We start from the raw sequence: 24169 nt of genomic DNA on the forward strand, positions 1-24169 counted from the left end.
TTTTTTTTTTAAATGCCAAAGGTTACTTCAGTAAAAAGGACTGCCCTGAACATCAGCCTTTATTGTGGCTGAATAAAAATAACTACCGTACAGATTCCCTCACCAGAATGTAATTAACTTACAAAAATAAAAAATAAAATACCTCTGACTAAGCTCTTCCAAAGACTGTGTTCATTATACTCCACAGGGAGACGATAGAGCCTGGTGGTTGAGCAAACAAGAAAATTGGAGTGTTGGACGGTTCACATGGCTCAAATCAACCTTTTGTAGGGGGAAAGGAAATTAAAGCAAATCCATCTGTTTATGAGAGGACAGTGAGATTATAATAATAAAATAAACAAAGACAGGTCTTCTAAATCCCGCCATTTTTATTTTCACATTCAATTGGATTCTTTCAAACTTGCCATAATCAAATTATGAGAGTACATTTCTGTTAGAATTCCAACTCTGCGTTCACATCACATTAGAGTAATTATGATCTAATGAGTTATTAGTTATGATCTTGACACAAAAAAGCAATTGCTACTTTGTCTTCCCAGTTGTAGTGTCATGTGTAAATATTAGGCTTCATCAATGGAACCTGATTTCTCTCTGAGGAAGAATGTTGACCCACCCACTGTGCAAATAACAGGCTTACATCAACATTCTACCACGTAGAACACTTAAACCAACACTGCATCGATTATTAACAGAGCTATAAAGAAAATGCTACTGCTGTAACATTACACATTAGAAATGGCATGAATGTCGGTATTAATAAAGAGTTGTCACTTGTCAGTTAATTGCTCTGATGTCATGCCTCACCACTTTCTCCTATTAAACAGGATCCATGACATGTGACTATGGAATTAAGCCTGGCCCCTACATAACCTCAGGACCACTGTACACTTCTATCGTGTCAAAAGAAATTCCCCAAATAATTGCTTCCAAACAGATGGATTAATCAGCCATTTACCAACTTAAATGCAAACCAATAGCAGGTACAATGTATTAAATACTACTGTCAAAGAGGCCAAGGGGGGCAAAGCAGATAGCCAGACCTTTGAAGTGAAGCCAAGGAAGGCGGAGAGGACGCTTGTCTCCCTGCCTTTCTTCCTCCTGGTTAACTAGACATGTGATTTGCATTGCTGTCTGCTACTTACTTTGCCCTGCAGTCAGCCTGGTCTGCCCTCAGAGGAAATACTGCCTGCAGGCTACTTCGTCATCACCAAGGTAAGTCATATGTAGACACATTTAACTACTCATGATGTAGGAGGGGAAAAATATATGTTTTTATCTCAGAGATGTTACTGTAAATGTAATCCTATTGTTGCTTTTTTGAGATTTGTGCTACTTAAACTATTAGTGTGTGACAGTGTTGTGATGACATATTGGACTAAACTCATGTCCGAAGGGGGTTCCAACTTCTTATTAGTAACAATTCCTGTATTTAGTAGTTTTTGAGGCAAATACAAAATAGCTTTTTCCAACTTTCTTATATCTACTGAAAGGTAGGAAAGATTGCCCCATTTAAAACTTGATATAAGAGCATATAAAGTGGTTTGGATTGTGGGGGGAAAGTAGAAACGTATGTTTTATCTGGACTTTTTTTTAGCTGGTTAAGACTATTCCAGGTTTGTGTCCCCACACCTATCAAGCCAAACGTTCCTTTTGCAAACACAAGGAGTCCTTCAAATGTACACCTGTTGAGTTGTGTGCCTCAGCAGGTCATTTAATAGAGGGAATCTTTTGCAGACAACCCATTATGTTGTTAAGATTTCATTGAGTGAATAAAGACTCATATAGGAGTTTTAAAGTGCATGTTTTCATAATGGTTCCTTATTACAACAAAGATACCAAGTTGTTCACACCCCCTAAGCAAATACATATAGAGCTTTTGTATACTGCTTGGCTATTCAAGTGTTAGAGTTCAACTGTGGGAAAGTTAGCAGTGTTTCTTATAGCTGGATAAGGAAAATGTTCAACATTTTGATGTGACTTGTTTCTCTGTTAAACTTGCATGCTTGTTTTTACCATTAGAGCCAAATCGCATGAGTAGAAATTAGATTAGGCTACCCAGTCATTTTACATGGCTTGTGGTAAACAAGACAATTATGTGATGTCTCTGAGCATTCCTTTACTGGTTATGTGAAAGTTTTTAAGTGCAGTTTGGTGGTATTGGTTGTGTGTGAGCAGGAGATGTGTGTCTACACAAGATGTGTGTCTCGAACCGAGACATTATGAAGCTGGACCATGTGAGATAAATGGGCCAGGCTCCATTTAACAGAGACTTGATTAAAATCCCACTGCAATGTGATGGTTGAACTGTGCCAAACCTTCCCAGATCACAGGACATATGCATGTGGCAGAGAGGGTTTTAAGCACCTAATCTAGCCCACTGCTCCAAATCACTGACCCATGATCAGTACTTTTATTGTGGTTTATTTTGTTTGGAGAAAAAAGCAGCCTATTACTGACTGAAAGCAATTTTAGCAAAAAAGTACAATTGATCTCACAGAAATATGTGAAATGACCACTACCTCTTAACACTACAATTACATGGTGGCATCAAAGACTATATAAAATGGACATAGCCTCTCCGCTGGGGCCTTTTCTCTCAACTTGATCCAATCATATTCGCCTCCGGGAGCCGCCATCTTGTCAGACTTGACTCCTCATTTCGTCTTACCAAAAAAAGGGCATTAATGTGACGTTGGGGGGAGGGAGATACCTCTAGCCACATTAGCTCACATTAGCTCCACCGCCAGGGAGCTAGGCTAACAGAAAACGTTACTAGATAAACGGGAGAAGGAGTCCCATGTCTCTAGCGGAGATTACACCGGCTACAGGAGTGAAGTGCAGCCAGCATTTATGATCTATGATTTAAATTTATCTTCAACACAGTCCCATGCTCATAGACTGTAAAACACAGACTCTCATGGCCCGAAACCTCCCGCGGCTCCAGATTAGCATCTAGTGTATTTGTCATAGATAGCAGACTGTACTGCAAGTCATGGTGCAACTGCAGCTATTTATTTAGCATAACAAAGCTAACGTTAACACGGTGTGTTCCTAAACCATCTGATTGTTCAGTTGATCGAAGAGCAAACGATCTTGTCATCTATATTAACACCACCACAGGAATGACCACAGTCCAGGTCCAGATGACGGAGTTAGCATGCTAATGATGCTAATCCTGACAACTAGCCTCCGAGGAGAAGTGAGGGTCAGAGGCTAACTATCACTCAAGAGTAGGGTTGCAAACTCCCTGAAAAAAAAATAAGGGTCACCTTATTGGAAGGGCCGGCTGGCCCTTTTTCGTAAATGTGAAGAGATTTTTTTTAAATATTTGACACAAACCTGAATTGAATTAGATGCATATTTGAGTGATATAAACATATAGAAAATAAATAATTATCAGCATTTTTATACAAAAAACTAACAGAATAAAATAAATATCTTTCCTGCTTAACTTAAAACTGTATACATGAATCTAAAACAACACAAAGCAGAACATAGTACACATTAATGCAACAAGTAAAGTGCAAACATAAGGTCTGAGTAAACCACTTGTGCCTCAAAGGCCGTGCCTGTAGCCTACAGTTGTAGTCAGTCTGTTTGTTTTTTCCGTCTGTACTGAACACCATATCCCGCTGATGTGTATACTGTCACTGCTGCCCTGCTTCTTGCCCTGAAGATGTCTGTGTGTAAATGTTGTTGTTGTTGTTGTTGTTGTTGTTGCTGTTGTTGTTGTTGTCCTGCTGGTTGAGACCAAAGACGAATCTCCACACCGTGGACAATAAAGAATTAACTAACTAACTAACTTCTTCTGAGCTCTTGCTGCAGCAAGGAGCTGTTTGTCTTTCAGTGCCACAGAGTAAAACTCTGAGCAAGACAACAAACTTATTTACCCAAATCATGATCTTTTCCTTAACCTAGCCAAGTAGTTTTGTTGCTATTGTGTTAAGAGGTCATGTTCATTTCATATATTTCTGTGAGGTCAGGTTGGATCAACAGCTTGAAAATGACTTACAAACCCAAGAAAGCTATTTCATACAGACAGTAGTAAAATGTACACTGTATAAGAAAAGAAACAGTCCCCGCCAGAAAAAAAACAGGATGGGCCATTTATTTAAATGCTTCATATAACTGTACATATGTCATGGATCCTGTTGTTCAAAGCAGCTCATCATCCTTTTTTAAAAACTTTTTTTGAGGGACAGGGGTTACTATTTATTTGTGTATATCAATCAGACATTGTACAAGCATGCCTGCCTGTCGCACGTGTTGGATAAAAGTGTCAATTAAAGCACTGCTAATGATGATGTTGTTGTCATTGTCAGTCAGAGGAGGAGGCAAAAGTGCCGTGAAGCACTCAAGCTAGCATTTAAACAGAATTACTCCTAAGCACAACTCTTTTCCATTCGTTCATACCAAAGAGCCATGCAAAAGAACCGTTCCATTCACAAACTTCATATCACTAAAATGTACTTTTTGCAAAGAACGTGGATTTTATTGCCTGTCTCTCACAGTATAGTCGCATTAGGAAAGGATCTCTGTCAATTGACATATAAGATCCAAAATATCTAATCTATCCTTTAATTTCACAGATATTTTTGCAGCAAATTTAAATAGAGAGGAATGAGTAAACAGGGCTTTTTTCAATTAACATTTCAATATCTATCGATAAATTTCCTTTCTGCAATGTTGAAGAGTTTAAAGGTAAATTAAACATGCTGTGTATGAAATGCATTCCCTCAGCTCCCACTGATGAATGCAGGGACATTCATGTGAAAACGTAATGCAGGAAATCCATTTCCAACCTCTTTTCCCACTGATTTGTACTGTGAACATAACAAGACTATCTCTGACCAACTGATTAACACTCTTGTCAAGTTGTGAACTTCAGCAGCTAATGTTGCATAGAATAGCTGGCAACTCTGATTGGTTATTTTGAAAAAAAATGCAAGTGACCTCATTTTAAGTTTGTATTGCTTAAACACTATTGATGCTGACTAAAAGCTTATTTTATTGTATTTTTTTTTTATTGCCCAAGTGTAGGCCAGCACAAGACAGCCGGCCAGCTCACAGGCATCAAGTTCACAATGATGCCTGGCACCGCAGGCAAGAAGTTGGATCTCTCCAAGCTCACAGACGAGGAGGCCAAGCATGTTTGGGAAGTCGTCCAACGAGATTTTGACCTGAGGAAGAAGGAGGAGGATAGACTTGGGTATGTTAAAAAGACCACATATATCCATTTATTTAGACACACATGTTTGCCCGTCAAACAGGCTTCCGTTTGGGTTTTTAAAAAAAACATTTTTATTTGTTAAATTGCACATTCTGGGAATTAATATAACTGAAAAAAAAATGAAATATACATTTATTACTAGGCCTAAACATAATAACTACAAGTTCATAAGACTGACTAATGAACATTTACTATGCTGAAGTTTGCCCTTTACCCATTACTGCACTTACATTTAAATAAATATACCTGCTAATTCAACTTTACAATGCGCACACTGCACAGAGTTTTTCTTAAGCTTGAGCTTAAAGTGTTGCCAAAGTTTTGATTGTTTGATTGATTCTCCTCTTTCCTTTGTTGCTCACTGTCTCCTGCTCCATTTTGCTTTCCACGTCAGCTGCATTGTGTGCGTTGTCCTCCGTGCTTCCTCCACCTATCGAATCATCCGTGCCAAACACGATGCTCTGTATATAGTTTGGTTCAAACGCATCATCGATTCGAAGCCTCTTTGCATGAATGATTTTTAATGTTTGAGTTTCTCAAGGAATCGTTTCAGCTCTTGTGCTATCACACACTATTTCTGTGAGGTCAGATCAGGTCAGGTCCCAGTACGCAACATTTGTTTGATCCTATTCACTGAAGCTGACACTATGCTCCAATAGAACAATATAAATCACCCGGTCTCGGAAAAAAAAACGCACCTCTATGTATGCACCTAGAGCTTGTTGTTTGTTTTGCAAAAATTGACAGCGCCTGTATCATCCTGTCCACTGAGTTCACAGTTCATGCACACACCACAGATCCCCCCTCCCCGCTCACGCATGTTACAATATCACAGGTTAGCCTCAAGCTAGGCATATGCTAAATGCAGTTAGCAGTTGCTATCTATGAGTAAGTTAGCCAGCCTACCTCTGTGTAGCATGTACTCCATGTCGTTTATTGATGAGAGGAGACACAGGCATATTCACAGGAATCAGGTGCACACGCACTGACGAGCACTCGATGAGAGACAGCGGAGGAGCAGGGTGGTAGTGGGGAAGGGGCGTGAGAGTTGTAATCATTCAAAATTTGATTGACTCAACTCCATCTGCCAGACTTGCCGACTGCAGCTTAAATAATATTGCTAAGCCCATGTGGTGGAGATCTGAAAATAAAGGACATAAAATCAAATACACAAAATGTCTTCTGGTTGGTTTAATAATAATATTTTTTGCAGAAAGGAGCCGCAAACAGATCACCAAGTTGTCTGTAAGCATTTGACAAACATACATAGCCGCGACAGGCTTTAAGGGCAGAGAGGCAGGAAAACAGCAGACACGACGTGATAATATGAGTAACAGAAATGCCAAGTACACAGTGTGCACAGTAGTCATGCTATCAGTATTTAGACTATGAAAGGATGCTCAGTGATTAGATTATACAATAATATTCAGTATTTAGATTATGCAATGGTATACAGTATTATGTGATGACATACAGTTAATTTCCCTTAAAAAATAGGTTTGGCTTAATGCTGACTGAGGTGCAACCATGTATCTTACTGCTGTGTGAGGTAGTTCAGCCAAGTATGCATTAATAAATATTAGTGTATGTACCCTGGAAGTTCTATTCTTTGGTAGAGATGACTATTGCATGTTTAAAGAGGAGCAACCTCATTACGTCTTGTGGGAATAGCTTTTCAAAGCTAGCAAGTAAAGTGAAAAGTTGGGTTTCCGCCAGGTTTAAGTTGACCTGTAGTCATCCGTGCAAAGCAGATTTCCTGAATTTTGTGAAGGCTAGATACATTTAGGCTAGCTACTTTTAGAGGCATAAATGAGCCACGATCTATTTGCAAGAGCAGTAAATTGGTCTCAGAACTTTTTTTAACAGCTATGGAACTTTGATATTATTTGTCTTACTTTAATTCAGTTTCTTTTGTAGCTGTTGAAACAGCATTACAAAAATGCACAGTCTGATTCTTATAAGACTCTTCTTAAATTGTTGATTTTTTAAAATACATTTTTTATAACAATGCATAATGTGGCAATATTCTAAATTATCCTGTCAGATTTTTGGAATTGGCTTAATTTGGGGAGGGAGAGAAACAAACAGAGAAATATAAATAAATAAATGAATAAATAAATAACCTTAACAGTTGAATATGTAGAATCTTTATTAAAAGCTATATTTTTAAGAAAATAATTAATAAATGGGAAACAAGGGGCTTCAACTCTGTATTTGTCAGTTTACCCATCTCTATATTCATTCCCACCACACCACTGCCTGACAGATATGTTTGTGCAAACCTCAGTCTCTCCATCTGCCTTCAGCTTCACTGTCACTGCTGTGGAAGCTGCTGCTCTGCTCACGCCCACCAGGAGCAGGCTGATCGCTTGACACACTCGGCAATGAATCCTGCAACCAGACTGCTGGAATTATTTTTTGTAATTGCAATTTAACGATCTTGAGACACTAGATTGTGGTGTTCTGCTCATTCTCCATATTCAACCTTTAATGCTACTATCAGTCTGTCTGCACCGCTCCACTTGCCACCGTTAAAACGTACTTCCCCCCACCCGGGGACTTACAATTTTGGCTGGGAAACCCTGCATATTTTATGAAAACAGATTCAGAATGTCAAGGGAAGAAAGAAAACAGAAAGTTGTTAAAAAAAACAGCTGGAAGGAAACTGCTGCAAAAAGCAGCTTGTCTTTGAAAGACTGGATCCAAGGAAACAAAGGAGAAGATCATGGAAGAGGTATGTGTAGGCTTATAGGCTACCTCTCACTCAGTGCAGTTACATGCAGTTTAAAAACCTGATTATATTGGGGTTAAGAACATACCCTAGTTTCTCAAACACCATGTAAACCCCTTACCCCGGGTAAAATCTGGGTTTTCATACCCCGGTTGATAGACCTAAAAAACTTCTTCAGTTCCCCGATTATTCGTTATTAATGTAAACCGCATTCGCATGCTCAGCACTCGCATCACTACTTCCACTAACATCAGAGCCTGGACCGTTTAAACTTCTGAATGCTGATAAACTAAACAGTTGGAGGAAACAATTTTGTTTTCTCGTGATAACAAGTTAATTATCTCACAGATAGCAGCTAGATAATGAGATATTTAACTTGTGATCTTGAGATAATGACATTAAAAAAAAATGATTGCAAGGACAGCTGTTCCCGACTTCTGTATATAGTACATTTGACACAATAGGGGAAAAAGCCCACTTGAATGGAAACACTGTCCAGTATTATTTGACATGGTGGTTCACTGCACTTTATGTCATCATATTATCATGTCAGCCAAATCTTGTTTAATTTCAATAAGGTATAACTGAGCGAAATGACACACTCCATTCCTAAAGGCTGGCCTAACTTTGTTGAGCTTTACGACTCCAGCAGATGATTCAGTCATTTGCTCCTGACTCACCAAGCTACTGCTCACATGTCTCCCTTGGCAGGAGTCATTGATGGATGGTTTAGATATCAGGCTGCGGGAGGAAAGGTTTAGAGGGAATTTCTTCCTGTGCTTGAATGTGGGATGACCTCTGCACAGCAGGAGCAGTAGCTCAGTAAGGATTGACCACAAAATGAAGATAACAGTCAGTTTCACATAGTTAAATAAAAGTAACGCTAATCTTTTCCACAAAGTTGTTTGAATAAAGTTATAGAACTATAAAACAGGCTAATTCTAAATTTATAGACAGTATGTTTTACACTTTAAACTCTATTTTACAGCTAAACAGCACACTAAAATATGTTTCTAAAAACACTATATGCAAGAAATATGCAGTACAGTAACAGAATCTCAATTCATATTTGATCAGTGCTGCCTAATTTTACAGTTTGATCAGAGTTCATGAGCAGTCTTTGATGCTGCGTCAGAGACTCCTCATCTCTGACTGGTTGTCGGTCGTGGTGGAATCTAGCAGATGCCATTAGGAGCAGAACACAAGGTAGAGGTAATAGAGCAAATATGGAAAAAGAAAGTTGTTTTTTTACAGAAATTTACAAACTTCAACTTCAACTTTAACCAATCACGAGATCCTCAGGCAAAAATGAACTGTGGACTTCTACTGACACTACTCACAGTTATAATGAAGAAACGTTCAGCTTTAAAGCCCTTCTTCTTTCAGTTTATGCAGTTGCCTGGACAAATAGTCAAACCCACACAGTTGTTTTCATTAAAAGGACTTGGACCTGTGGGTGTGTGTCTGTTCTGGATTGGCATCTCTTTGTTACATTTAGTTTCCATATATAAATAATTTGTATTACTGGTTAGACATGTTTTTCTTAGGTAGCTATCTAAGACAAATTAATTTCCTGCTTTCTTAAAGAGAAGTAGGATCTCCGACAATAAAAAGCTTGAGGTTATACTTCTAAGTGTTGTTTCTGGGCCACATTTTCCATCTGCTCCACTCAACCTTTTTTTCTGACTGTGAGACACTTTTTCAATTCATTCAGAAGATTTCCTGTAGCTTATTTTTTGTACACTGCTTTTGTGTGTCTGCATGATAATGGGGATCTTCAGCCTGCATTTCCCAAAGAATAAATGGATGGACATAGACTAGGGTTATGTAGACATGCTTTCTTTTGTCAATGTGCATTTAGACACATGCCTTTTATTCACCACTCTGAGGAGTTGGCCTTTTCTATATTGTGCCATTTAGGTTTTTTCCATGTTTGTGACCTTCACAAATACAGGACAACACTATGCTTCCTTAGTTTCTACCACCAAGGTTGCCATGGTTCTTTTTAAACAGTTTGTTTCCCATTCAAATGAGCTGTTGTTTGCTGCTGAGGCAACTGTTGTTTTCATCCAGGGCCTCTGCAATCTATAAATAAGTTAAGATCCTCATGTGGTTTACATATAAAACTGTCACACCTAAATCCTGAAACAACCACATATGTTGGATTATAGAAGGAAATAGCTTATTTTGGCAATAGTTTTGACTTTGTTTTTTTTCATTTCCAAGTCCTCCAAAATAACAGATGTTGCATAACAGAAGTGTTATGTTATGAAGTGTGTTTTGTCATCCACCAATACTTCTAGGTTTTATTTATTATGTATGTATTATGTATTTTATTTAGTTGTTTACATATTTTTGCTTGTTCCCGCAAGGTGTTACATCCTAACATGATTTCAAGTCAAGCATTTTTAGTAGTAGCCATTGCAGAAGGGTCAACCTGAAATCTACAACAGCAAAAGACTTTCCTCCGCCCACCAGGGGTCCGTTTCACAAAGCAGGTTCAAAAAACTCTGAGTCTAACCCTGAACTCTGAGTTGATCTACTCTGAGATAGGAAACTCTGAGTTTTCGGTTCCAGAACAGCAGATTTGCGTTAGGTTGATCAACTCAGAGTAGTTTGACCTGGAGTTAAGCGCGTGCACCACAAGTAAAAAAAGACAGCATCAATGGAGCCCTGATTCGACGAGTCACCATGGCAACGGGGAAGCGAAGCGCTACGCTACAACTGGAAATGGAAATATTAATGCGCTCATACGGTGAGTTTGAGCATGTGTACACCGCTGCTGCAGCAAAAGAGAGGGAGACGGTGCGGGAGGACATTGCGGCTCGGGTCCGTGCATAGGTTTAAATGTAGTTCTGTTGCAATCACAGTAATATCCCAGGGGAACTGCTTGAGTGGTAGTCTATTCATTTATTTCATTTAAGTGCAACCCCGCGGGGGAGAAGCCCACTTGGCAGCAGCTTAAGATGAAACATAAAAACATTATTCAAACAGGTAAAACATCGGCACAATCTCATGGTGACGCCTCATTTTGAGCATGTTTTACATGGTAAAGTAAATATTACCGTAAGTGGCTGTTTTTTATTCAACATATAAATGTTATATAAAAAACTCCCATTTGCAAGAAAACGCAGCGCAACACACAATATCTGCTGTGATATGAGAGCATGTCCGGTTGTTAATGTTGGAAATGTAAGGAGGGATGAGATGGACTGTGACATGAAACGGTGTTGTGCGTATTCAGCCCCCTCGCATTATAGGTGATATTCTGGATCAGAAGGCTATATAGGAGTAGTTTATATACCGGTAACCCAATTAAAAGCACACACTTTTGAACCTATGAATTGCAAGAAAAGCTGGGATTATATTTAGGAAACGCTGAGTCAAATACATTCAACTTGCTCAAAAGATCCATTTCATTCATTTTGTAATTATGGCTGCAGTATATTAAGGACGTCTATGCGCGGTCTGATAATCATATCCGGACGAATATTTAATTCTCTTTGCGAAATGCGTCACCTTCATCCACGGGATCATTATCAAAAAGACACGCCATGGTAGTGTAAATATTCACCACCTAATATAACTTCTAATATAGGCCTACTGAATGATTTTTATACGTTGTATACAAAAACTCCCGTTTGCAAAAAAAACGCAGCGCAACACAGAATATCTGCTGTGATATGAAACGGTACCGCTCAAAAAGAGAATTGCCTGGAAATGCAAGCACATCTATAATCAATAGTTTGATAATCATCTCCCGACCAATATTTAATTCTCTGCGCACTAATTCTGCACCTTCATCCACGGGATCATTATCAAAAGGACACGCCATGGTAGTTAAATAGTCGCCACCTAATATAACTCATAATGTCTGATTTTTGCAATGATTTTCTGAAGAAACAGACGGAACTATAGCAGAACTAAACTACGCCAAAACTCGCCCGCTGACTGAATGAATGAGGAAATCAAACACCGTGTGTGGCTGAAAGAGGGCGGAGACAGAGAGAAACTCAAGGTTTTCTGAGAAAAACCTGGTCCCGACCAGGTTAGTTTCAGAGAGCATGTTACCATGGTAACTGACCGAGAGGTTAGGTTACCTCTCTTTGTGAAACAGGCTAGAGTTACCCCTCTGTCTCTGGTTTGAGTTACCTCCCTTTGTGAAACGGAAAACTCAGAGTTTCCCTCATTTCAGGGTTAACAGACTCAGAGTTTTCACTAAACCTGCTTTGGGAAACAGGCCCCAGGTCCTTTGGGAGAGTTCTTGGAGGAACTAGATATCCTCCTTTCAAACATCCCAGAAAATAGCCCTCCACTTGTTCTTCCTGGTGACTTCAACATCCAGTCAGAGAAGTTATCTGATTTACTCTTGTTACTTTCCTCTTTTACTCTTTCGTTCACCCCCTCTCCACCTACTCACAAAGCTGGTAATCTCATTGATCTCATATTTACCAGAAACTGCTCTACCTCAGATCTTACTGTAACTCCACTTCATGTCCACTTCTTCATATCCTACTCTGTCCCTCTCTCAAAATCCGACAACTGTATCTCATCAACAGATACTGTACCTGTCCGTCCTAATATTTCCTCTCTCCCTCCGCTTTGGCCTCATCTGTTCTATCAGCCCTCCCTTCATCTGACTCTTCCTCTTTATTCATGCATCCTAACAAGGGATGAACGTTATCTGTAGCTGTATCAGTCTACCATAGGAATTATCCGTATCCGCATGGTCTAACTCGGAAGTAGGTCGAGTTGTCTTGAAATGGCCAGGGCTTTAACCAGTATGTTATTTTAAGCATTCAAATGATATGGTTGATCAGAAATAGTTCTATTTATTGCGGATTAGAAACTATTTCCAGGTCAGCATCAGCATTGAGGTTCAGATCAATGGTTTTGATCACGACAGCAAACAAACTATTTACACAAGTTTACAACAATGAAGACAACACATGAATTAATGAATAAGAGTTCTCATACTCAACATAACTTTCTTTTTTTAACTTTTAATTTATGATCAGTATGATTTTAAATTTTTTTGGTTCTTTTTTATTTCCACACCTGGTGTGTGTGTGTGAGTTTGTGAGTCTGTGAGTGTGAGTGAGTACGAGAGACCAAGCAGCCCGTCTGAACAAACCCTCCTTTACAGAACTCTGCTGTTAATAAGTGAGTACAAACCGAAGTTGAAACAAACCTGAAGCTGAAGAAACTTAAAAGTTAAAGGAAAAGACCTGCGAGCCTGAGTGACTGTGTGAGTGAGCGGGTATGTGTGTGTAGCGGAGGGGGATACATCAGCGGAGCGGCGCTGTGACAAACATATCACAGAAGGCAGACTCGATAGTCCGCTAATGAGGATTTTCATTCAATCCGAGCACGGATATTGACGTGTATTACTCGGAATTTACTCGTACTCGGCAATCGTGCTTTATCCGTACCGGATACTCGTTTCAGTCGAGCAGCCACTCACAGAACTGCATTATTGTATTGGATCAACCAGGTAGTCGCTATGGTGGGGGCTTGGTTTCAACCTTATATTAACCACATGACTGATTCTAATGTGATGAGGCAGAGGGAATTTTGAAGTTCCCCTAAATGTAGTGCAACTGTTTTACTGTTTTGATTCAGTCTCCAGGAGACAGACATTTAACTCAGTGTATCCGGCTCATCTCTAATCCTAACACTCTACTCTGTCCTCCTCTCTGGACTCTCTCTGTCCACTTTCTTAACGGTGGGATCGCAGGTCTCCCCAACCCCGTGGTTATGAGTGATGAGTGCAGTGCACTACTACCAAACACCCTGATGACCTCCTTACCTATTAATCCCTCTCTCTGGGGTCCCTCAAGGTTTAGTCCTGGGCCCTTCCTCTTCTCTCTGTACACCAAATCCCTCTATTCTGCAGCATTTATTCCATAGTTTTTTTGCACTAATTTTACAGATGTAACAACTCCACAAAACTCTGATTAGGCTTGCATGGACAAAATAATATAATCATTACTGTAGTGAAATGTAAATAAGCCACTGAGGGCTGAACTGGTGTGAGTTGTTTCAGACGCGTGTTCTGGACTGAAAATAAACCAATGCCCAGTGCACTGCTTAACTTTGGATTTGACGATCCATTTATTCGCAGTTTTTTATACACATGCTCACTGTAACTGTAACTGTAACAACTAACAGTGAGCAATGAGTTACATAAAACAGCAGCAGCGATTACATCAGCAGCAGGCCAGACCTCTCCCCCTCTGCTCCACCGAAACGCACACTGATCATGCATGCATTCCCACTATTGGCAGAGGAATCGGAGATAGTCCTCTGCTAATTAAAAACTCCCAGTTGTATCAAATCATTTTAAAGTATGATCGCCCAGTGCAGTGAGCAAATAAAACAGTTAGTGACTAACTGGTGAACTTATGGGAGAATTTGGCAGCTACAGGGCAGCTTTTTCCCTCAGGAGTTTGAGACCCAAAACAGAGCAAAAACAGAGAGAATATTGGTCTTACATTCATTAATAATAAAGTTGCTCTGTGTCTAGTTGGATATGTAAAAATAGTTAATTCTTTGTTAACACATTCACTATATCAACATAAAAACAATAGTATGCCAGTGCTGTGTTACAGCATGTTTCCTCTGACCCCAGATGACATTTAGCTTCCTGCACAGAGATGAAAATAACCTGTCTTTAATCTTGAAATATTAAGTTAAACTGCAGCAGGTTTATAACTGAATAATATTTAACTGAATAATGTAAGGCCTAAAAACAGAAAGTTCACAGTCACATGAGGAAAGATCTTACATAATATCAAAGAACAAAGGCTATCTGTGGAAAAAAAAACATATCTCAGTCCAACCCAGGTTATGCAGTTTCCCTGAATTCCAGTCTAGCGTTATTTTAATTAGGCTATTTGAAAATTATCTTAAGAAATCAAAATGGAAACTTAAGTACAAAGCTAATGTGCAGCTGGGTGTTTCTCTGGAAAGCATTATACTTTAGCTCTAATCCTCTTTATATGTCTGTGCCTGTGTGTGAATGTGTATGTGTGTGTGTGTGTGTGTGTGTGTGTGTGTGTGTGTGTGTGTGTGTGTGTGTGTGTTTGTGTGTGTGTGTGTGTGTGTGTGTGTGTGTGTGTGTGTGTGTGTGTGTGTGTGTGTGTGTGTGTGTGTGTGTGTGTGTGTGTGTGTGTGTGTGTATTATATTAGAACTTGTCAGATGCTAGATTTGACATGAGAAAGGCAAAGAGGACAGTATGAGATTATGATGTTAAAACAGAGAAAAGCACACCAGCACACACTCTGCTAAGAACTTCTGAAACAGGAAGTTCATTTAAACTAGAGAGGATTTGATTTGTGTGAATGGACATGGTGAAAAGATCACCATGTATGGGAACACTCACTTACTTTGGTCCTCACAGATGTCTGTGTCTAAGTGAATGTCTGGCTGCTGCATACGGATTCCTGAGCTTTGCCAGTTAAGCATAAACTCTTCTGTGCCTGCTTCTGATCAAATTGAGAGGAAAAGTGAAATCTTTTAGGACATATTTAATTATAACTTGGTAAAACTGCTTTAGATATGTACATTTTAATGTCTCTAATTATAGTCAGTCAACTGGACTTGGTTGCTTTTGACTGAAATTGCTTTGGGGATAACGATGACCTGGACAAATGGGAACATTCACAGGCCTAAAATGAAACCTGCCCCTAGTGGCCACTCAGAGCACTGCATTATTGTATTGGATCAACTAGGTAGTCGCTGTGGTGGGGGCTTGGTTTCAATCTTATATTAACCACTGATTCTAATGTGATGAGGTAGAGGGAGCTCTGAAGTTCCCCTCAATTCAGTACAACTCTTTGACTGTTTTGATTCAGTCTCCAGGAGACAGACATTTACCTCAGAAGTTGGTTTAGATCAAAAACAGAGCTCAAAGGAGAAAGATGATTGGATTCAGGTGGACAAATAAACTGTAGTCCAAAAAAATGCTAATATGTCCTTTTGTCATGTGGATGTGTAAATACGCAATCGTTCGCTAACATGTTGGCTGAATCAACTGTTGTAGGTTGTGTGTATGTTGTTATCCTCTGCTTTGTACCAGGCTAATAAAAAGCTCTTAGTTGGGATAAAATCACAGCATATCACAGCCTTAAGTGAGCTATTGCTTCTATAAAACAGTCATCAAGTATAATAGTTAGATTAAATAGATATCTAATAATAACGCTCACAGTAAAATAGGTCCTCCTGAACTGGCAGCCTGCACATACTGAGGCATGACAATGAGCCAATTAGATTGCTCAAACTGAGCTACTCATTTTGTAATTAGTATTATACATTTTATAAGATTAGATTTCAGTGGTGGCTGCGTAGGTTAATTCTTGACGATTTACAATAATTACAGAGCGCTGTAAGTCCAATAGTCAGAATTTACAGAAAATATGTAATTATTTCAAAAACCCACAGCATGTTTTTATCTAACAAAATATTCTACTCTTGCGCCACACAAATGGAGGCATGCACCTGTATTAAGGTGGTGGTGTAGCAGCAATCTTACAGCACCATCAATTACATTTATATAACCACAATAACAAAAAAGTAATTAGGCGCTAACATTCGCTAACTATAGTTAATTACTCAAGTCGTTACCAGAGAAGATCATATTAATTTAATAAAAAAGACTTACGCTTTTAATCTGAAGAATCCCTTTATTGTAAAAAAAATAATAATAATAGTAATAATAATAGTTCTCAGAAAATATGACATTTAAAGCTTCAGTCATACACCTCAAAAAAAGCTTTAAATGTGAAAAAATGACATTTGGTAGAGCCCTAATAATATGTAAATGTTGTGTTTACGGCTTGTTCTGTTGCCACTAAGTGGCTGAAAAAATCTGTTCATGCTGCTTTACTGTTATTATTGTCTTACATTATATTGTGCTTATGTTGAATGCAAAGCACTTAATCAGCAAAAAGAAAACACCACCTTTTCGTACACGGCCCACTATCTGGAAATATTCCAGAGCTTTCAGCCACATCTCCATCCAAACCCCCCCACCCCCCCAAAAAAACCCATTGCAGCTCATCACATCAGTTAAAAAGTGCTGACAAACCCTGCAGAGGGCACCACTCTCACTCACTCCTATTGCACTTGTCTTTGATATTTGAACATGCCAGCCATGTTTTAGTGCTTGAAAGTTTCCTCCTGCACATCTTATTGAGTCCCAGAAGGACATTACCAGATTTCTGGGATTTGATGTTTCAGAATAGGGCAGATTTGACAGATATTACTTTTAAATCACATCACTAATGGCCGGCAGCTCTCTCTGCAAAGGGTTATGGGATTTTTACAAAGTAACAAATTCATCCAGATGATCTGGGCTATAATTTAAAAAGCATGGACTAAAAAAAGGCTCTAATAAACAATAAGCATCCTGTCATCCTCAGTGAGTGTTCTGCCAGACTCCAGCCATGCTGTGTGACATTTGGGATTTGTTATCTGAATTGTTTTCTCTCCACCACTTTCAGCATCTCTCAGCGCTGAGTGAGACTGAGACTTTTCTGAAGCGAACAGTTTGACTTAAAGCAATCATTCCTGACACATGAAAGCTAACAGGCCAAGTCACACAGATAAGAGGAAATATGGGTTTGTTTGAATAGGATTTTGGTTTTACTTTTTGAAGTTTATGAGTAAACACACAAGTTATTGCAGCATTTATCAAACTGTACAGGTATAATTATTAGCTAAAGACACAGTATTTCAAAATGTAATCATCAATTTGACTCATGACTAGAAAACATTGCTAATTAATTAAATGAGAATATTTAAAGAAATAAGTACAAATGTGACGGTAAAGTTATTAGTGAGAACTCACAAAACCTTGTCTACAAGCAAACAATCACTGACAGAACCAGGACAATGTGTTTTGTTCTGTTATGTTCTGTTCTGTTTTGTTTTGTTTTGTCGAGTATAATATGAGGCTTCACCAAAACCAGTACATATTTAAGTTTGATTGTGAAAGAAGTGTGAATGAACTCCTGACTGTATAAAACAGATGGATGTAGCTTCCAGGTCTGATTGTATAAAAGTTAATGAGAAAATGATCTAGTTTTGTTTATGGACTCAATCAGAAAATCAGAAAATAAAGAAAATGCTTCATGAAGCTTCTCAAGGCTGCCTTTTCCCATCACTAATGGTAACTTAGAGTGAAATTCCAGCGTAAAATCATTCCAGTAACAACTATTAACAGAGAAATCCGGTACAGCCAAATGCGGCTAACATTGATTAGGCGATGCGTAGGGACTCTTATCATGCTACTGCAGAGGTTTTGGGTTTTTAATACATTCACCATACTGCCCCAAGCTAATCACTGTTAGCTGCATTCAGCTGTTAGTGACGCTTAAAAATCTCCTTTAATAGTTGTTACACAGAAAAAATTGTCTCAATGGCTTGTTTGATGATTGATTTTCCGAGAAAAAAACCTGGGATGATTTTATGCCGTAATATCACTTCAAGGGAAACTTTGTCGATTTTCACCAGCTCTGGATTACTGAAGCATGGGCAGCACATGCAGACGAATAGCAAAAAACCTTCAAAAATTTTCTAAAAAAATTCAAAAATTTGGATTTGTACAGGCGGTTAGAAATTGTTTTCCCTCTTTAGCGTTTAGCTTATCTCAGTTCTATTGAAACAAAACTAGATTAGCACTCCTCCCCAGCTCCAGAAAACCAAGATGCGGACAGCCAAATGCCAGACTCATCATTTTCATGAGATTGTCCTGTCAAACATTTTTCTTATTTACAGTATACAGTTTTATGAATGATTCAGTAATTAAGCTCTAAGTCAAGGGCCCATGCACAGTAAGGCTACATATCTTTTTTTGTTTCTTATTTGTAACTGTAGCACTAAATGTTCCTGGAGAAGCACTGCATTTTTTTCTGCCTCTTCTGCATTTGTCCATGTAACAAGGCTGATACAATGTTGATACAAAGTTGCCAAAATGAAGCCATCTGTATGCTGAAACCATCTCTTCACCCTTTTGTCAGCCAGCATTCTGAGTCTGTATAATGAAATGGTATAAGGTTTGTTTTTTTTAGTTGTAAAACATCAAAAGAGTAATAGGTTAGACATTTACTTTCACATGTATTCAGTTCAACAGTTATTAGTTCAACATTTAGGGAAGATTTGGTTACTGGCTTTGTTTCTGAGAGTGAGATGAGTAGTGTAGGATATGGTTAGCTTAGCTTAGCATAAATACAAGAGTCAGAGAAAAAAGCTAGCCTGGCTCTGTCCAAAGTTGAAAGATACACCAACCTGCAATTCTGAAGAGAGTGTATAAATGACCATTTATAGGGGTAGATACTGTATGTGTCAGAACTATTCTTGGCAAAAAAACAGTTTATCCATCTGCTCAGTATTTCTGTGTGGTCTCTTCTGTACTAGTACTGGTTGCCAGATGAAGTGAGCTTTGGTTTTGGTCTCCGTGCAGGAAAAGTGGTACCAAATTTGGCTGTGTTTAATCATAAATAGTGTACAAATCTTGTTTTAAGCCAGTCTCAACTGAGAACACAGTTTTGCAAAACAATTTCCTGTCCGAACATGTACATTCAAAAAGGTCATTTAGTGTATTACTCTGTAGCCAACTTGAAGCAGCATTGTTAATGTTTCTCTATTTCTGATTCAAAGATACATTAACTGTACTATTAAGATATTATTTAGCAGTAGACCTGTAGTAATCAACCATGCTTCAATGTAAAATACAGTCTCAAGTCAAAGGCCAAATTGCAAACAATCTTTAGTGTTTGTTTAACCTGCCAAGCATACCAGATGTTGACGTTGGCACAATGAAGTGCAACATGAGAGTCAATATAGAACACTTTTATGTGATGCTGTATGGACTCTTATATAATCTACAAACAGTTAAAGTAATTTTTCTTCAAGAAACATACTCACATAAAACAACAAACAAAAATACATAAAGCAAACAAATGGGTTTTGTCTCTTTTAGGGACCTAAAGACCCAGATTGAAAAAGAAGACAGCAAGAGAGAGTTATTGGGCAACCAGAGCAGCCTGACTGAGTCCCACTGCATCCGGTGTCTCCAGCCCTTCAAGTTCCTGGTCAACAGCAAGCGTCAGTGTCTGGACTGCCAGCTCTACATCTGCAAGTCCTGCAGTCTCTACAACAAGAAGGAGCATGGCTGGGTCTGCAATCCCTGTCGCATGGCCAGGTAGGAAATGACTAAGGGTGCACTCACACTGTCCATTCGTACGGTGCCCAAGCTCGTTTCATGGCTAAAGTCTAGTTCGTTTGACCAGTGTGAGTGCAACCGCACCGCGCCTAGGTGCGACCACGTCCGTTTGGGAGAGGTTGGCTTTTGTAAAGCACGTTTGCACATATATATGAGCACGAGCGTGCGCACTTGTGCGAGCAAAAGCACGAGGCCTACGGTGGTTCTGACGTCATTTTATGTGTGCCTGCTCGGACATAGAAAAAAAGAATGACGGACCATGCGCGGACATTTAAAATTATGGCGGCGAAAGGTTCACGTTGGTGTGATGCGGAGGTGGAGTGTTTACTGCAGATTTGGTCAGAAAAACCACAAAGTCAAAAACGTTAACATGCTTTCTTCGCTGCTTTCCAATATGTGGCCAAAAGACTGCATGCTTTTGTAAACAAAGCGACGCATCGCGATGACGTAAATCAATGCGTGTGACGTGTTACGGCGTGATGACGTATAGGCAGGCAAGAAGCATTCGCACCGAGGCCCAGGTAGTGTGAATACAAACGGGCCTGGGCCGCGGGGGGAGAGGGAGGGGGGGGACAAGTACCCTAAGGCCCGGGGCACCGTACGGATGGACAGTGTGAGTTCGCCCTAATTGAGAAAATGATTAAAGGATGGCTAGCACAATGGACAATGGATGAGACAATCTTACAAAAAATCTGTGCCCACTTCTGTGCCCACTTGTGTGACGCCAGCTATTTTAAGGGCATTTCTTTGCAGTCTGATACCTACATCGCTGCATTGTTATCAGCAGGTTCATATGATATCTTACAAAACTGCGATCGGAAGTCAATCGCGAGACAGCAACCAGCCGGAAGTTGCATTTGGTGTCGGTCAGGTTAAGGCACCAAAACTTGCATCACGTGACTGGTTAAGGTTAGGCATCAAAATTACTTTTATCAGGATTAGAAAAAAGGCTGTGGTCTGTTTTATATTTCCGGAACAAAATCACAAATGGGAGAAGAACTCTGGTCACCAGGATCCCTATGTTTTTAATCCTTAAGTTTAGGATAAGATGGGTTCAAAGAAGTACTTTTTCAGGCTATTACATAACTTAAGTTATGTACAGTACATCACTTTTGGTTTCACACAGGGCACAAATTCCCATCTTTGTTTGGTTTGATAGAACCAATATTGGTATAGCTTTGTTATCTATGGCACAATTCAAGAAAACCAGGATGCTTCACAAAAGTACAGAGCTCCCATATAAGGGCCTGAGGAGAAAGTTATTACACAAATGATGACTGAAAAAATGAATAAACAAAAAATATAAAATAAAGCACTGGATCCCAAATTGAACAGTACATTTTTTTTGGCTGGTGTCACAAGGACCTTTACAGAGAGACAGATGGAGCTGTTGTGACCTTTACAGAGAGGCAGGTGGGGCTGTTTTTACCCTTACCGAGAGGCAGTAGGGCTGTTGTGACCTTTACAGAGGCAGATGGAGCTGTTTTCACCTTTACAGAGAGGCAGTAGGGCTGTTGTGACCTTTACAGAGGCAGATGGAGCTGTTTTCACCTTTACAGAGAGGCAGTAGGGCTGTTGTGACCTTTACAGAGGCAGATGGAGCTGTTTTCACCTTTACAGAGAGGCAGTAGGGCTGCTGTGACCTTTACAGAGGCAGTGGGGCTGTTGTGACCTTTACAGAGGCAGTAGGGCTGTTGTCACCTTTACAGGGGCAGACAGGGCTGTTGTCATCTTTACAGAGGGGCAGATGGGGCTTTTGACACCTTTACAGAGAGGCAAATGGGGCTGTTTTCTTCTCCTGATCATGAAAGGTAAAATAAAATAAGGTCAGAAAAATCTCAGCATCAGTTAACAAAATAGTGGGAAACTTAACTCTGGGCAACATAAAACTAAGCCTGTGTAATGAAGAATACTGTGGTGACACAACCGATCAAGGCAAAATAAGACTCATGCCTATCTGACAAAATATTATTATAGAATGATTAAAATAAATTATATGACTTAAAGCATGCATAGAACAACTCGACAGGCCTGTGCTTTGGCAGGGGAAACAGTGTGATAACTGTTAAAATTACTTTGAATTAAATGATAACATTACGTATGCCCCTACATGTTCTTAACACCTGCATGATCAGGAGGACGTCTTGCAGCATGCACTCTTTCTGCACCCCGAGGTGACAGACGTGCCCTTTAACCTGAAGCTACTCTTTCACTTTGTTTTAAATATGTCAAATTGAGTGTTCTGAAGTCATTAAAAATAGTCAAATAATCAATGTTATTAAATCATCATTCATACAGACAAATAAAAGCAATATTTAAATTTTCTTAAATTATTTAAAATAATCCCAAATGAACGAACTATGAAAATACATTTTCTTTCCTTAGGTTAAACCTTTATAAATGTTAGCTTAGCTGTATATTTGACTAACCTGAGCTCCTTCTCTGCCGTGTGAATGAACGCCCATGCTATGATCCAACAAGTCAGGTGGCTGCTGTCATCTCGCCTTGGTCCTGTACCTGATAGCTGCCCTTGGAAAACAGAGCTTTCTCTTCTGGCCACGGTACCTTGCGGCCTACAGTGCACCGACAACACCACAGAACTGTCTGGCCGTATGTCCGTGTTCTGCTACCGCATTGTCTCACAATCTATATTATTACTGAAAAATTAATTAAAGGCTAATTAGCTTGCTAATGCAAGTGACTACGCAAACCTCCTTGTCGAAAAAAGGGAAGATAGAAAAAAGAAGAAATGCAAAAACTGATGGTGAAAAAAATGCACAAACTAAATAAACAGATTTTACACTGAAGTTTACAAAATTGTAAATTGTCAAAATCTCTTTTAAAAATCCAGCTGTTTCAATACTTGACTACTACCATGCTGTCAGAAGTCCAGTAAAGTGGTTATAAAATTGAGAAGTTTAAATCTGAATGTGGTTTTTTGACACAGCAGATGTCAATTATTTTTCCAAACTGTGATTCTTTCGGTAGAAAGCACTCCCAATGTGTCAATTTCGATGTTTTGGCCAATCAAAGACCAATATTTAAAAAGAAAGGAAAAAAATATGTTTAACATTAAATCAATGAAGAAGTCCCACCACATGGGGAGGAAGAATTTATTTTTTCCTCACCAGTTACCCCTTCCATCCACCTCCTCACAGACCCCCCCCCCCCCCCCCCCCCCCCCACACACACATGTATATATATATATAGCTAGATCCAGCTCCATATGCACTCATTACAATATTGTTTGCTCAGATGTGGATGAGCACTGGAAAAACCTTTTCACTGAACTTAGCCAGTGTCTGGAGAATAACATACTATGCATCTCATGCTATATCACTCACCATAGCAGTCAATAATGTTTTGCGCTTGTTTAGTGTGATAAAAGACATATTCAGTCCCTGTTATTGGAATGTTTGTATTCCCAAGTATTTTCTGTAATTATTGTTGATTGATGTGTATACAGTTTAACACCTATGTTGTCGCCTCCATTTTCTTCAACAGGGTACTCAAGATCGGTACTTTGGAGTGGTACCACAAAAACGTGCATGCCCGCTTCAAGCGCTTTGGCAGTGCCAAGGTGATGCGATCCCTTTTCAAGAGGTTGACAGGAGAACGCAGTTGTTCTCAGAATGATCTTGACGGTGAGTTTTTATCATCAAGACGCCTTTGTGGGTGGTTTTCTACACAGAAAATAATATATATATAATATATAATAATGTAAGGAGGGAGGTTTCAGGATTTTCCAACATAATGCCTGCTGTGAAAAGTGATTTAAATACTTGAGTCTGGAGTCTTTTAATCCTTGATCCACTTGTGGAAACTGGTATGTGGTAAGTCAATGACTAACAGCCCTTTACTTAACAATACTGTCACTGTGGCCTTTCAACAAGGAGATTAACCCCGGCTGATTGAAGCTGTTCAGTGGTCAACAGTCAAAAACTGTAGTTATTTAGTTGGAATGTCTGTATGAATGTGAAG

The 24169-nt window shown here is 39.3% G+C and overlaps 1 protein-coding gene across 1 annotated transcript in view; it reads left to right on the top strand.

Annotated features, from left to right (window-relative positions):
- Positions 1–1188: 1188 nt before the first annotated feature.
- mlphb (melanophilin b) overlaps positions 1189–24169 on the top strand; it is a gene marked incomplete at its 3' end in the record, with an annotated part of 49046 nt that continues 26065 nt past the window's right edge. Inside the window, exons 1-4 of the mRNA XM_083921984.1 lie at positions 1189–1212; positions 5041–5209; positions 19946–20167; positions 23693–23832. Of these exons, the coding sequence (XP_083778110.1) occupies positions 5085–5209; positions 19946–20167; positions 23693–23832 (487 nt within the window). The 5' untranslated portion in view covers positions 1189–1212; positions 5041–5084. The remainder of the gene's footprint in view (positions 1213–5040; positions 5210–19945; positions 20168–23692; positions 23833–24169) is intronic.

Source organism: Echiichthys vipera, assembly GCF_963691815.1.
Source record: "Echiichthys vipera genome assembly, chromosome: 10".
Taxonomy (NCBI): domain Eukaryota; kingdom Metazoa; phylum Chordata; class Actinopteri; order Perciformes; family Trachinidae; genus Echiichthys; species Echiichthys vipera.